The 16,681-nt window shown below is 40.6% G+C and overlaps 1 protein-coding gene across 3 annotated transcripts; it reads right to left on the bottom strand.

The window, feature by feature from the left end:
* Nucleotides 1-11: 11 nt before the first annotated feature.
* Nucleotides 12-15,611, bottom strand: LOC134181406 (centromere/kinetochore protein zw10 homolog). 3 transcript variants are annotated; one of them, XM_062648681.1, is made up of 5 exons: nt 15,407-15,611; nt 15,201-15,329; nt 8,986-9,093; nt 181-261; nt 12-112 (listed from the first exon to the last, which is right to left on the bottom strand). In XM_062648681.1, exons 1-5 carry the CDS (start codon nt 15,512-15,514, stop codon nt 29-31), a joined length of 510 nt encoding a protein of 169 aa, XP_062504665.1. In that variant the 5' UTR covers nt 15,515-15,611; the 3' UTR covers nt 12-28. The 3 variants fall into 3 exon arrangements, with proteins under 3 accessions (XP_062504665.1, XP_062504667.1, XP_062504666.1); XM_062648683.1 differs by lacking the exons at nt 12-112; nt 181-261 and adding an exon at nt 1,363-1,632; XM_062648682.1 differs by lacking the exons at nt 12-112; nt 181-261 and adding an exon at nt 7,073-7,187.
* Nucleotides 15,612-16,681: the final 1,070 nt, after the last annotated feature.

The raw sequence follows: 16,681 nt of genomic DNA, 5'->3' as shown, positions 1-16,681 counted from the left end.
TACAGTATGCCTACACTGTGCACGAACACTAAGGTGTAATAATTCTAACCCTGATTGCTTCAAATATTGGTAAATCACACCCAGACTCCCAAGTTGCCAACACAGATGACTCCTACATAAACATGCAAAATGCTGCTTACGATACACTAGTAACAACAGGTAATAACAGAGTATCCTTACAGTTTGTGCCAATGTCTTTGCAGCTAGAACACACTGTCCACACTGAATATTAGCATCTAATGCTTGAAGATCTTCATAAACCTAATCAAATACCCATGCAAACATATTAACCATTAGGGTTACATAACATGTGCCACAAATATGTGACAGTAATTTCTAACAATTAAATTACTGTCTACACCTGCAACTGTTTAATAAAACACTGTTGCAGAAGCTAAAAACAAAGTAAAAAAAGCAAATGACTACAGTGTAAATGAAAAAGCACTAAAGTGCTAAACCATCGCTGGTAGCTTTGGTTACGAAACAGCTGCTGCACACATACTGGCACCTGCAAATGAACATGAAGAGCATGAAAATGAGGCTGGACACATTGAATGGCATGTGAGATTGTCAACATCTTGCATGCTAATTAACACCAGCAATAACAATGAGAGAATGCATTCCAACTGCTGATCGTTGGTCTATGGAACCATCTACAGCGGTATTATTGTAACTCTAGCACATGCACACTCAAGCTAAAACCAATTGCTACTTCCAACATAGCAATCTCTTAACTCAGGTAAATAGACATTGCTGTTTACTAAAATAATCCGGTTCTTTGCAATCTATCTCCTAAATCACCAAAACTAAATGGCCTTCAAAATTATAAAATTACCACATATTCACACAAGGTGACCTATTTGTACCAAGATGCAAACAATCTGTCACCAAGTAAAAAAGTGTTACCAACATGATGGCAGCAATGATATATTACAGAGCTTCATTTGTAAAGGGTGATCACACTTGCTCTCCTTCACATGCCTTATTTCATAGCTAGGAGTGCATTCTGTAGCACTCTCCAAGGTCTTGGGACAACCAATGCTTGCATACATGGTAAAAGGTACAGAAATGATCAATTCTTGTGCATCGAGATCTCCAAGAGCTGAGGACAGTCTACCACACCATGCGATGAAGCAATCAGTGAATTTCCGTGTTCACGCCATGTCTAGTAGCTCTGAAAAAGCCACAAACAAACATAGGTATAACTTGCCACTGACAAAGTCTGGCAGTCTGCGACACGCTAGGAGACATGCATGTGTAACACAAGGCCATAGCATGATGTAAACACAAACAGCCAGTGCTAGCACATACACTTAGTAGTTAGCTAGGAGTGACCTGTCAATGTCTTCAATGCATTTGTCCATGTTCTTGAGCTGGCATGTCAGTCATACCTTTAGATACAAGACAACTAGAATAGAGGACAACGCAGCAAATACACAAACAAGACCCATCGTGACAGACATCTCGGAGGCCAAGCCAAAACACATATGCTGGAGAAGCACAAAGTTTGTTACAAAATTCACAGTGAAGCAACGCCTCGCACTCTCATGACTGGTAAAGAAGATTTCACACAATCACAGTCACGCCTGTCGAATACCATAGCGTCTGTGCACCTTGCATGCCTTGTGAGTTCTATGGTCAAATAATGGTATATCGTAAATATGCATACATGTATACCATGAAATGTACATAACATGAAATGAATCAAATCAGCTGGCTGTTAGGTAGCCAAAGTTTACACCTAACTGCTTTATCCTTTGACGACTAGTATTAAAAAGTGTGCTTTATTGTGAGAAACTGATGTGGTGTGGTGTGGAGTCCACAGCAAACGTATATATTACGTTAGGCCGGACCAACTGAGTTACTTGATGCTCGGATCTTTTGACAGAAAAACCTGACTGACCAGCCGAAAAACAAAAAAACATTACCGTGTGACATTTGAGCATGAGCATTTGTTGTCTTGCATTAAACAACGCTTCAGGCGTTAAATTTTAAGAACCGCAAGAAATTCAGTTCGTGTTCTAAAAATGAGTAAATGTAGGACAGAATAGAGGCTTAGGTAAAGAGGACAGCACAATCTTTGAAAGCAGACAATGAGTCGAAGACAGCAGTTTAACACACAAATGAGCCGCAACGGTAGCCATGTGCTCGAGAGCAAAGAAAAAGTGCTAGGAAGGAGTAGTTCCAAATAAGACAGGAAGGACATGGACTGTGAAGAGCCAATGAAACACGAAAACAGATGCAGGAGCAAAAGCTGTGAAAGAGACAAGAGAGACGTGGAAACAATAGTTGGATTTTCATGATACTTGAAAATCCAACTAAACACAGAAACAGGTGCTGCGAAGAGACAAGCCAAACGCAGGAGGAGATATGCACACACGTGCTGTTTACACCTGCTGTTTACACCTGCATAGTGATCAATTTGCTCTCACAATACAACGCCTTCCACAAAAAAAGGAACCATGCATGCACAAAACAATTTTATTTTATTCTGGTCGAGCTCAAAACTGGAATGGCAAATCCAAGCATAAAGAAACTTAGTTGGTCTGGCCCTAGCGAGGAACCACTTGATTACGCTGGCATACAGGTTATCAACGTTTACACTTAGATGCTTCATACTTTTGTAATTCTTAGTTTACTACAGTTTGTTTTGTTGCCGAGGAACTTAAATGAATCAAACTGAGCACAAGGCAGTGTGTAGTTCGAGGCTAACCAGCTCTCCTCTTTAATTCCATCCAGTTGCAGAGTTCAAACTTTGCAATTTTCTTGGTCGTCCAAGTGGACTAGTAGGCTCTCTCGTTCACTCGTCCCATGTACTTCTACTTATCCACTTCAAGTCTAGTAATTAAACGTAAATTACTTTGCATTAATTCTACATTAATGATTTGATATCAATATTCAACAGCTCCACTTATTTGCTTCATAGTTGCACAAAATGACTGGCATTTTTACTTGAATAAAGAGGACTTCATGCATACCCTTTGCCTTAATTGAGGAAATTATACAACATAAACTTAATAAATGAACGAAGCCACGTAATGCCTAACAACCACAAGAATTTCTTTAAAACTAAATTTTTCAAACTTGAAAGCAATTAGTCTTTAGCACAGGCCGACAAGTAGTCCAAATTTTTGCCTTCAAGGTCAGCAAGCTGTCTAAAAGCAAAACCACTTGACATTGCAATCTGCATCATTTCAAGGTAAGTGCCTAGCTTCTGGCTGAAAAGCATTCATTCTCAATAATTATTTAATTATCACCTATTTGACAGAATGCAAAGCTACCTTGAAAGGTGTACGTACGTATAGCTATGAAGACGAAAATGTTGGCACAAGCGCAGCAGGTCTTTCTCCTCCTGGAGACGAGACGTCCGACTGGACACTCAAGCCTAATTAACAGGTTGTATAGATACAGCGTGATATAACTATTGAGTCATATTTACGAAAGTAACGGCAAGCTTGAAGACGCGTAGATGAAGTACACTAATGTTTATACATGTAAAGTCTACAGTGTCAATACCATGACACAGCATGGCTGTATAGTGCAATATTCCAATGAGACCGGTTTAGTCTCGTCTAATTACCTGCATCCGCTCACCTGTTACGTAATCATATTCTCAAGCAGTATCTAGACAAATTTGCTATTGATAGTGACACATAGTCACTATCTAGGAATGGCTGGGGGTGTCAATACATTAAGCTCGTTTATGCCCCCTTTCCACCTTGGCTCAGAAGCACTACTGCAAAAAATAAATAACATTACTGAAGTCTCCTGCTTTTCTTCTCTATGTGTGCCAAGTTTCAACCGCAAAAACCGTTTGGTTTATTTTTAAATGTATTTGCAATATACGTCAATTTTGTTTGACTGACTATCTAACTTTCTTCAGACAGGTATTCTCATTCAGCATGCTTTCTCAGACTGAACTGGTTGCGTTTCTTTGTTGCAAACTATCCTAGTCTGTGATCCAGGTCCTTGAATTCGCTTCGCCCATTGGCCCACCACTCTCCAACTTTTGTTTCATGATTGGAATTGCTAGAAAGCGCAATGAGAATAACAGATCCACATATATTTAGTTATAGAACGTGTAGCTTGGCGTCCAAATGAGCCCAAGAAAGTGCACCGAGTATCCGTGGCAACTGAGATATGCCTACTCTAATATCGTCCAAAAACGTGCTCAACTGTGCTGTGAAGAAAGTAGTTCCTACTCCTATTTCTATTTTCATCAATCCTTTTCATCTTTAAGGCAAACGAAAGATACGGAACAAAAAATGCTATTACCGAAACGTTTATCCTGGTAACATCCTGGTAGTCCTAACCAAGCGGCATGACCATGTACCGCAACCTAAGAAATAGTTGAAAGAGAGTTAGATTATTTAGAAAGAATGCTCGTGCAGAAGGACATGTTTATTTAGTCAACGTTAGCGCCAACCACAGTACTACGACTGCAGATTAAAGAACTTAGCAATGGCAAGGGTCGAGTAGAGCACTAGTAATTAACTAGTTGTATGGTATCCGTGGGCGCCTCGTGTTGGCAAGTAACACGTTGCAAGGAAGTTTTCAGACCGTCTACTGAAATGTCGCGCCCTAGCTAGACAATACCTATTTGTTGAAACCCTGTCATGGAACTATGCAAACTTCCTAGTAATTTAGATTACATAAGGATTGATCATACTGTAGTAAGAGACGTGTGAATAGTTGACTGTAGGTGGCATTTAGCTTCTGAAGGTGTTTCTTGATTGTCACGTACAACAATCCCTAACTACAATACAAAAGGATGAGGCGATGGAACTTCATGAGGCTTTTTCGTCGCCGTTTGGTTGCTTGCACAAATGGTTCCCGGACACGAAAACGATTTTTTGAAGTAGGTCTTATAATGAAACGTGGCCGTGGGGATGATCTACATACACACACACACACACACACACACACACACACACACACACACACACACACACACACACACACACACACACACACACACACACACACACACACACAAAGAACTCGATAAAATATATGGCCATGCTCCTTTCTGTTGTGCGACCCGAAGCCTCGCTATGATCAGCAATTAAACCCAAAGAAGAGAAAAACAAGGAGAGTAGCGCTAAACTTCCTCACCAGAAAGACTTTGCTGCAGCTTGCCTTCGGTAGCTCCAAACAAAGATGCCTATACATGTTTCCCAGAACATAATTAATTTAACTATGTATGTGGTACCCGTTGGTGGTGCCTCATGTTGGTGAGTAATATCACATAGCAACAGAGTTTTCTGACCATCTACTGAAACGCCGCATCCTAGCTAGACAATACGTATTTGTAGAAACCCTGTCATGGAAGTAAACATGCAAACTTCCTGGTAATCTAGATTACGTATCTAAGCCTGGTAGATAGACTAAAATATTAGTCGTCGTTTCGCGATCGTGATCAAGACAATTGAAATGTACAGTATAGGTATGCAATCAGTTCTGTTGCAACAACAGTGGTATGGTATATTTGTTGACATATAAATTGATATCGGCAAACATTGACTATCTACAGTGATAGATACAGAAACGTGTAGTAAGGATTGATCATATCGTAGTATGGCCGGAACGTGTGAATAGTTTATTATAGGTGGCATTCAGCTTCTGAAGGTGTTTGTTGGTTGTCAAGTACACACAATCCCTAGGTACAATACAAAAGGATGGGCGACAGAACTTCATGAGGCTTCTTCATCACCGTTTCATCACTTGCACGAATCGCTCCTATACTGATCTGTAGTCGGACATGAAAACGATATTTTGAAGTAAGTCTTATAATGAAAGGTGGTCGTGGGGAGGAGGAATTTGAGGTTCGTGTGTACACACACACGCGCGTGCGCGCACACACACACACACACACACCCCACACACACACGCACACACACACACCCCCACACACACACACACACCAAGCATATATATATACCAAGAGCTCGATAGATTGCTATATAGGACCACGCCCTTTCTGTTGTGCAACCCGGATTAGAAACCTCACTATGCTCGGCAATTAACACATATGTCATCTTAATCTAGTGGACGACTAAAACAAATTTCTACGTCACCTACTTTTAATGAATGTGACGTCATACTATTTCCGATTGGTTTTGTGCCTCCCTTCGATCACGTTCTGGATCCGCCTCAAACATGCATGTAGCATACACAATTCTTGCAGACGCCAAATGCTAGAAGACTATAGAATGGTTTACACTGTCTGGAGCACTGATTCGCAGCCTCAAGCTGCGTAGTCCAACAAAATAACTACCAAACATATTTCTACTAGATAAAACAACTCACAAAAATGGTTACTAAAAGTGATTTATTACAGATGTTCAACATTTCAGGCTGTGGCCAAATTGGTGAATGCTGCACAGAGGAATGATGCAAATTTGTTGAACATGAAAATCTTATTGCTGGAGAAATTCTTTATCACAAATCTTGCTACAAAAAGCACACTAAAAAAGTACTGAAGTTTTAGTCCAACTTCATGCACTTCAAGTGATTCTGAAGAAATCTTTGGCTAATGAGCCAAAGCCTATCATTTGTCAGCTTTGTCCAACCATTATTTTGGTATGCCAATCTGCTTTCCAGTAAAGGAGTAGTTGTAAATCAATGCAGGCCTAAGCAACTCAAGTCAAGGCTAAAGTGGCACTTTGGCAATCGCCTAATAATATATTGACCAAAGCATCGCAATGTGACTCAATTCATCTTTGCTAGTACTGCTGATCGAGCTGGTCCAATCATTGACTTGGCTTCAAGAGCTTGAAAAGACACTGAAGTGTACAAAACATGCTCTGGACCATGATACTGAAAGTACTGTCTCTAATGACGGTGATAATGTATAAACGCAACACAACTTTGAAGAAGACTCCTGAGATAGAATCCCAACTGTGGATTTGCGCAATGTAGCTTTGCATGCTATGGCAAGATACCTGCAGTTGGCATGTGTCAAAGCAAGACTTTCTATGGATTCTAGCAATTGCAAGTGCTCTTTGAGTCAAGAGCAAGTTGTGGTTGTGCTAAACCAAGCAATAGCTATGCGAAAGCACAAGAGAGAATATGACGTCATGGTGACGAGTTCAGTCACATAGTGCTTCATATAGGCACGCCGTTTTATGTCCCAAGAGGATGATTTGTCTGGAGAGGGCAGATTGACACACCGTCCTTGAACAAATCTAGTAGTAACACATCCTGGTGTAACTAACGATCTACAATAGGAAATACAGTAATGCAATAGAGTAAACCTACTTCAATAGTGCTAATTACAACATTACTTAGGACTAAGCAGACTTTCTCAACAACGCAATGAGATTCTTTAGCAGTTGCTGTACTGGAGAAACCCTTCGTTTCCTATGAAGCCTCGCAATTGCGCACACTGGTTACCATGGATACTCGTGCTAGTGTAGCATCTCCATTTACATTGCCGTTCTGCACGATACTACGTGTTTCATTACTAACGAATAGTGAATCTGTGCTAGTGAAGACATGTTCTAACTTATGAAATCAACAAACCAAAGTCGGAGAAGGGTGGCCAACGAAACTTGCTTATTTTAGCATTTCTGAGACTCCTCATCACGGACTATCCTTGGCAGAAGCATTTTTCTTCGTTCTGCGATTGGTTCAAAAATACGACTATCACGATTTTGTGTGAGCAGTGCAGTGCGTCCTCCACCATTTTGGAAGCGGCGCTGCGCGTGATCCCCAAAACGTCTATGATGAGGCATGCGAGGAGTTGACAAACCTGTCTACGGATGGTGCAACAAGACAACAAAGAAAGCGCGACTAATCTCTCTGCTGCGCATGCGGTAGGCCTATCTAGGAAAATGCGCTCAGCGGCTACAAATTATGTAAGACACTAAACTTAAAACTGAATGTAACTGACGAAAGTGCATTTCATATACTCTCAAAGATGTGACTAATTCACTATTGCAGAAAATCGTAACACATGTATAATGTGAGATAGTCATGGCACCCTCAGTTTGGTACAGTATTGAACCACACTTGTTCGCTTTTTGCTGATTTGTGTAGCAATTGAGTCCTACTAAAAATATGTTTTGTATCTTTGCAGTATAGCCTTTCATTTGTTTGTTTAAACATCTTTCTTCTCAACGCATATGTTATGTGTACTCTGTACACGTACACTGTTACATAATTTACTTGTACAGAGTGAAATATAAGACAAAAGTTTGGTCAGACACCCTGCTCTAGCAAAAGAGGTTGACCTGACATTTCAATTTTGGGCATTTACTCTAATTTGATTTCACAATCCTTTCTTGTAATTATCGACATCAACGTTTACTTCAATTTCTTTATTGGTTGCATCATATTCACTACTGTATTTAGTTGCTATCAAAATATAAACTGTTACAGGATTGTCACTCATGCATCTTAGAATCATCAACTCTTAGATTTTTCCTGCTGCTTCCATCAGTTGTCTAGACTTTTGAGTCGCTCATTGATTCCCTACCATCCATGCAATAACTGTTACGCCTTGATCAATACATATGACCAATCTAAAATCTCAATTCTGCGAAACTGAGATTGCTACACTTCAGTTTTGGTAAAATTCCACAAGCACTTTTGCACTTGGTTCCTTACACAATGCATGTGAGCAGGAAAGCCCATGTCTCATTCCCAAACATAGCATCTGCCCTCAGTTCACAGAATGTTTAAAAGATTCGCATTGTTTAAAGGTTACACTGCTGCCGAGCCCATCAATCAACACCTAAATAGCCAGCTTTGTAGTAGTTTTGTCTGTTGACCTTTGCATATGGGCAACCTATAAATAGCACTTACTGGTGATTGAAATTGATTTTCTTGCAAAGACACTTCAACATACAGTATGTTATGTGCAATAGCTGCTACGCAAAGCTACCTCACTTGAGATCGGCTCAAGTGACGACTGTGAGCGTGCCCCTTTAAACTGCCACTCAATTAGACCATTACATATTCCTTTTCGTCATAATCTCTTACCTTGCATAAAAGTCTTAGAAGTTCAACTTTGGCTTCACTTGTTTCAAGACGAGATGACAGTTCTCTTTGTTCACTGGTTGCTGACTTCACTTGGTGTAACAACTCATTCTAAAGATAAAAAACAAATGACTACATAGCATCATTATTGTCATGTAAAACTACTCATGAGTTCTTAGAAATCCACATAAATAAATAAAAGCAGGGCTCAAAATCAGTGCTTGATGTTAAAAGGGCAGAAGTGTGAATTGCTCTCCTGCCCTGCCCTCATGAGAGCTACGAGTGATTAATTTTTTTCACATTTCGTGATATATATTCTAGCTGATTAGCCCGTTCTCTGTAAGGGCACATTGATTAATTTCATCAACACAAATTCCCACATGTTGTTGGGCAGAGACAACACAAATCCGGATAGCCTGTTCACAGTGTAGGCATGACCAAATCACATCTAAGTCTCAGCTATTTCGACATTCCCATTGGACGTCATCACTTCAAAGATGTTGCTGCCATTGCTAGCTGATTTGCCCGTTATTTGCCTGAGCAACACGAAATTTCCGCCAATAAGCGGTAATTGGGCGAAGACAAAATCCCGATTACTTTATTCCTCGTACAGGTGTCCAAGATTTGCCCATTCTTTGCCCAAGAAAAATTAATACAAATTTACACATATAGTATTTAACCCAGAAAATAAGCAAAAAATACAAAATCCTGAAAAACCTATTCCCTGTATGTATGACCAAATCACATGTACAGTCGTAGCTATTTTGACAGATTTGCCCGTTCTTTGCCCGGGTAAATTAACACAAATTTACAGGTATAGCACTAACCCTAATTGTTGGGGAGAAACAACACAAAATCCCGGATAACCATTTTCCCGTATGCATGACCAAATCAAGCATGCAGTCACAGTTATTTGACATTACCATTGGATGTCGTCCCTGCAAGATGTTGCTGCTGTTGCTAGCTAATTTGCTCAATTCTTCGCCCGAGCAAATTAATACAAATTTCCACCTATAAGCAGTAATTGGGCGAAGGCAACATAAACTCTCAAATAATTCGTAACCACGTATGTGACCAAAGCCATGTTTCCACTAGCTCAACGTTAAACTAATTTAGCCTAAACGAGTTCATAAACTACACCAGTTCAAGAAGGCAACTGTTTCCACTAAGGACTCGTGCATCCAGGATGTGTGAGGTATCCAGACTAGTCTGATTTGCAATGGTCCAGTATTCCTGGAATGATGACGCTTGCTGTGATACATTACGCTGCTCTGTAGCAATAGTCGAATGTCACTGAGACTCCAGTAATTTCTAAGTACATGCAGTAGCTGCTGATTTCTCTCCCTTATTAGTAACACTTCCATCTTTCGAGGCAATCCCATATCAACAAAATAATAGTAAATACCATCAAATGGTGTTGTCAGCAACCATATTCACCATGCACATTACCATCACATGACAGTTAAATCTAATGCACTTTCTAAAAGTACTACAAAATAGATTTAGGAAAAGTAGTTTAGCCAGCAGATAGAGTTCCTTCTCAACTAGTTAAGTTTGATCAGAATTTGCACAATTGCCTTGAACCTCTTCTATTTCCGAAAGTTCTTGGCAACAAGCCACAGTTCCAATTCGTCTGGGAGGTTTAGGACTGAGAAAAGCTTATCGGAGTTTCCTGCAGCTTTTGTTGCTAGTTGAAATTCTGCTCGTCGACTCATAGGTCGCCTATTGTGTTTGGGATCTCCGCTGATGCAGTCGCCTTTGGAAGATGATAGAATTCTGATTCCAGGTGAACGTATAGCTCTAGAATACTTACACCGACTCATTCCGAATGAAAATGTCAACTTCAGTTCATCTAGTCAACGTCAATTGCAAGTTACCCTGGATGTTTCGTTGTTCTCTTCAATCAAAGAATCAGCGAGCTTACGGGATCGTGGTCGACTGAACACAATTGCAGCTCAACACGCTAAAGCCTGGCTGCGGGCAATCGAATACCAAACAAAAATTTGGCCTCGCTATGCCCAGCAAAGAGTTCAGTGTCGCATTACGGATCTGGTTTGGAATACCGATTTTTCCCTTGCCTCCTGAGATTAAGCATTGCACGTGTGGTACCATCATTGATAAGTTCGCTAATCAATTGTTGGGTTGCCGTCAACAGCACAATTTGAGAATAAAGCATAACAATGCTCTGTACAAAGTGGTTTTCAATGCTTTGCTAGTGGATGACACATGTTGCCGTCGGGAACAAAGATGCAGCAGTAGCAGTAAAACAAGGCCAGATGATGTTTTCTACCCACATTTCGAACACGGATTGCCAGCATACTTCGATGTTTCCGTTCGAAATTCTTTGACACCAAGCTATCTTGTACAAGCAGCTAGTTGTGCAGGGGCAGCTGTTGAAGCCGGAGAAACGCAGAAAGACCAGCATCATGAGTCAATGATTATGCAAACAGAGCATGAAATAATTGACTGACCAAACAATGCCTTTGACCTACTAATGAGAAGATTGCACAGCCATTTGACATGATAATTGATGACCCACAGCAAACCCATCACAGTGAAGGTGCTCTTCACAACGCTAACACTCTCTACATGCACGTTCTACTCTGTAATTCAGTCACTCCTAACAGTAAAACAGGACACTCAATAGAATTTTCACCATGTAGTGGCTAGAGGCACATGTACTGTCTGTTGGCGTTGACCAGGACCTGCTAATGAAGCTGTGGCTGCAGCAGGTGTGCTGTTTACCCTGCTGGTGGCCTGAGTCCTTATCATTCTTGTGTTGTGTACTCTAGCAGTTGGCAGATCTTTTGACAGAGCATGACCACTCAACTATAGAGGCATCATAATTGAATAAGAATATTATGGCATTTAGATATGGTATAGCATTTTAGATAAACAGAAAGATTGTATGCAGTTTGCAAGTTCTCTAAAAGATGATGAGACGATCTATTAAAGATTTTTCAGAATGAGTGTCAAGCTACAACCAGATTATGGACATACTCCAGCATGTGGCATCTGGGATTGCATGCAACATGCATAGTGTCTACCAGTAACTTAACGTTGCCTCATGCCAGGAATCATGTCTGTGCTGAATACAGTTGCACATCCCATGATAGCTGTTGTTTCTGAATAGGTTGATTATATTTTGGAATATGGATTCCCAATCATTTTCTGCCATGTGTTGCCATGTTATAAATCAGGTGGGTAAAGTTTTGAAGAGGTCTCTCCCAACCCCAAGAAGATAGTTTCATTGCCTAGGTATTATTCACTACAGCCAGTGAGACTGTCCACAAATGACCATGACAGAGTACCGTTAGTACATACACATTACAGGGCATTCGCACAACTAGGCTTCCAATACAGGCATACTCTACAATACGAATATATAGCTATAGCTGAGTTCATTAAATATTTTTATAAAATCACACTGTTGAGCATAAACATATCCAGCTTAGGAGACACAACTCACATCACACAAACACTTATGAGTCATGACATGCATCAGACTCAAAGAAGGGTTATGTAATCAAGCATTCATTTTTCAAAATGGCGGCTGCAATGGGGGCCGCTTCAAAATAGCGGCTACGGCTCTGACCAAGTGGCTGCTCAATTTGAAATCCTTATTTCAGGGTCTGTGCAAAATGATGGCATTTTTCATCACCTTGTGGTGGAGTCACTGTAGGTTGGTGTTCACTTCACGCCATTCAGATTGTAAAGACCATTGCCAGTAGAGATTCTCTTCAGAACAATATCTCTATCAGTCAATCAGTTTGCAATTTACATCAGCAACTTTCCACTAAATTTTAGTTGTACGATGCTACAATGGTTTTAGAAAGGTTGTCTTTGGATTGTAGTGACAGTCCCTTTTGGGACTTGTAAGAAATATATTGTGTTATGTATGATATATGTGGCACTACAATCGATCCGTTTGATGACCACCTAATCAGCTGCATTAGAGGTCCACTACATGTTCAACGTCACAATGCTCTTTGTGAAGTAATATTCCAAGCTTTGCTTGTTGAAAACAAGCAGGTCAAAAAAAGAACAGAACTGCTCAGGTTATGATTTAAGCAGACCTGGAGACGTATATCATCCAGATTTCATGGATGGTCAACCTAGATATTTTGATGTTACAATCCGTAACTCTTTACAGCCTTCCTATATATTGAAAGCAGCGATCCACCCTGGTGCAGCAGCAGAAGCAGCAGAATTTGAAAAAGATGCCAGGCATGAAGCCAAATGTTACCACAGCAGGTGGTCTATTCTATCCACTAGTTTTTTAATCTCTGGGCTTCATATCATCTTTCACTCTAGAGACTTTAAAAGGAATATGTTCAAAGACATCATCAATCGGTGGGATACCGTTTCCTCAAGCTTTCAAGAACATATTAGAACAGTTGCCTGTAAAGCTATGGTGCTACAACGCCAAGATGTTACATGCATGTATGCAATTAGAAGTTTTAGATGTTCGTAGTTGGGATTTGCCTACTTGACTTGGGAGAGATGCTGGGAGCAATGTTGGAGTAATGGGGTATTGTAAAATATAATAAATATATATAAAAATATCACAGGGTACAGTAGTACTCTGTATGCAGGGATTGCCCAGGTTTTGGAGCATTGTGGGGGCGTGGTCATCTTTTTGCACGCTTATAAAACATAGTAAATGAAGACTAAATTTCTCAAAATCAACGAAATGAATTGTTTGCACGCCATGTACTATATCCTATTTATGTTTTGGTCAATAATCATCTAACTACTTAGAAAACAGTTGCTAGCCTCGAAGGTCCATGCGCCAATTTTGTTCTGCTTCTTCTTCTTCTTCTTCTTCTTCTTCTTCTTCTTCTTCTTCTTCTTCTTCTTCTTCTTCTTCTTCTTCTTCTTCTTCTTCTTCTTCTCCACGAATATCTCTTTTTGTACGTTACGTACGGCTCTGACTTTAGAAAGCGCTTTAAATTACCCGAACTCTATTCTTTTGTTGATGAAAGAAACCAAAGGAATGTTTAAAAAATTGTGTTTCTTTCAAGCAGATATGATCCTTCGACCGCCATCAACGCTGTTGCACAGTTCGGGCCCTTCACAGAGCAGTATTTGCTATGCTTGTCCATGGCAACCAGAGACAATGGACAAAGCACCAACCAACTATGCCCAAAGAGTTTATGAAAGAGTCTACCACCAGAACTGTGTAATTCAATCATGTTTGCCATTATCCGGTCTAGTTTAAAATTGTTTGTGATCTACGTCGCACACAGGAGTAAAAATGACAAATAATTACGGACAAATAGTAATTTATACGGGAACCCAACATTTGCAATGCATATCCCGTATGTAATGATCTTTGGCTTTGACTACTAAGCCACGTTCTATTCCAACTGTCATTGCATATTCAATTATACACGCACAGAAGAAAGAACAACGCAAAGGCACTAAAAATTAGGATCTATATTTGTTCAACGTGCGCTAGGATACCATGTTACCGTACGTATACCCCGTAGACCTAAAAACCACTTGAGTAAACTACCTCTGAATCATGTCCAACGAAAGCTGTTACATACACAGGTTTAATTAATGCTAATGAAAACACGCCAAATCTTAGACATTCTTATAAAAGTCTTACAGGCCCTAATGAAGACACGTACACCCTAGCTAAGTTGCGCTTTTGTGTTCCTAAAAACTTACCAAACTAGAATTTTAAAAACTTTTTTCTGAAAAAAGAAATAGATGTAGGGATTGTCTAAAATGTAACAGAAACAAGATGTCTAGATAATATGGACCAAAGCCAGACATCATTAGTGAATCCTTCCAACCCCCACATTCCCTACATTTTACTTTTTGGGGGTTGGAAGAATTCACTAATGATGTCTGGCTTTGGTTCATATTATCTAGAGATCTTGTTTCTGTTACTTTTTAGACAATCCCTGCATCTATTTCTTTTCTCAGAGAAAAGGTTTTTTAAATTCTAGTATATATAAAATATATATTAACTTATCAATTATTTTGACTGGGCAAAGAATGGGCTAATCAGCTAGTCTTTTAATATCTGATGTCGTGCCTCAATTAGCACTGGCTGTTTGGACTAAATCCTGGTGAGAACAGTGCACCTGCCAATATGCACACCCTGGTCCAAGCAGGTACCTGAATCCACACACCACACAAAAAACAAACCACCAAACTAGACTATGAAGCAATTGTTAACTAATGCTTCGTATCAGCCAGAAAACCTCTATTCTATCCTCCAGCAACTGCATTTCTTCCGTGACGTGTTGTGCTCTGCTCATAAGTTCCCCAGTATCAGCGTAGACAGCCAAAAACTCTTTATACTGCTTCTGAATTACATTGTTCACTTCTCCCTGCATCACACAATGACTTTACCGCACAACTCTAACAACTATAAAATTCTATGCGACTTATATGGGGTCCCACCTACCTTAACTTCATCTATCTTCTGCGAAAGATTTTCCAATACCGTCGATACTTCTTCTTTCGCAAAACGACCAGATTTGCCAAGAACCTTGGCCACCAAAGAAGTCGCCATGAACGTGTCTACACGACACCACTGCACACCGCAAAGGCCTCAATTCACAACTCGATCTTTCTTGCCTCGTAGTACATGTGTTAGCTCAAGTACGCGGCAATTGATATCATCATGCAATTTAGGCCCGGTGTAGCAGTAGCCTTGGTTCCAGACGCTTTCCCGTACGTCCTGCACGTGACAGGTATATGGGGTCAAAAGTAGGAGGGGCGAGCAGGAGAGCGTCTGGGAGCACTTGTACTACAGACGAGTTCAGGGGTGGAAAAGCTATTAAACATGAAACGCTCCGCACCAATAGAAACTTCCCGCTCGCTCCGAGCGGTGGTTTTGATTGGTCTACAGCAAGAACAATAATACTTAATTAACGGTTACAATTCTAGACATGCTAATTAACGTTGTTAGACACACAGTTAGGCTAGTATTACAACAGCTGCAGCGTTTCTTGCGATGGAGGTCTTCCCGAGTGAATTAGAAATCGAAGCTACGCCTGTAGTACATAGACTGATCCTCGTAGATCCATCTCAGATTATTCAATAGCGGAAGCAGTAGCTGTATGCTGTCCTCAATTCGTGATCGAAGCTGTGAAGTCGTTGCAGCACCTCTGCATACATGATACGTCATCTGGCCCGAGGAGACGACGCTCTCGCATGTTTTCCAACTGGCTATGGCAAGTCTATGATATTCCACATGATGCTAAGTGTGTACAACACTCTGCGGGTCTTTGGTAATGCAGACTGCTCTTTCCATCCAAGCCATTGCTTTCTCTCATGAGAGACCAGGTAGCAAGCTTGATAGAACATGGTGTAACATCTGTAATGCTAAGCGCTAGCTTGTTTGAAGACGAACAGATTCAACGTGGTGATGTCAGCGTTGTGTTTGGAAGTCCATTGTTGCAGACGAAGTTCACTGCGTCGTTCAGTGGCTAGCCTGTTTTTACTGAGTGTTTCGATGCTATTCGAATGGAACTGACTGATGAGGTACCTACATCGTATTATGATTGCATTGTGCAACCTAATGCAGTTAGACTAATGGTATAATTTAGATCTAATAGCGTTCCCGCCCCTGAACTCGTTTGTACTGTATTAGCAGTGCGCCCAGAAGCTTTCCCGCTCGCTCCTCCTACTTTTGACCACAATACCTGTCACGTGCAGTACGTACGGGGAAGCGTAC

The sequence above is a fragment of the Corticium candelabrum genome, chromosome 6 (assembly GCF_963422355.1).
Source record: "Corticium candelabrum chromosome 6, ooCorCand1.1, whole genome shotgun sequence".
NCBI lineage: Eukaryota > Metazoa > Porifera > Homoscleromorpha > Homosclerophorida > Plakinidae > Corticium > Corticium candelabrum.
The sequence above is the reverse complement of the archived record's forward strand: the minus strand, read 5'-3'. Positions and strand labels throughout refer to the sequence as shown.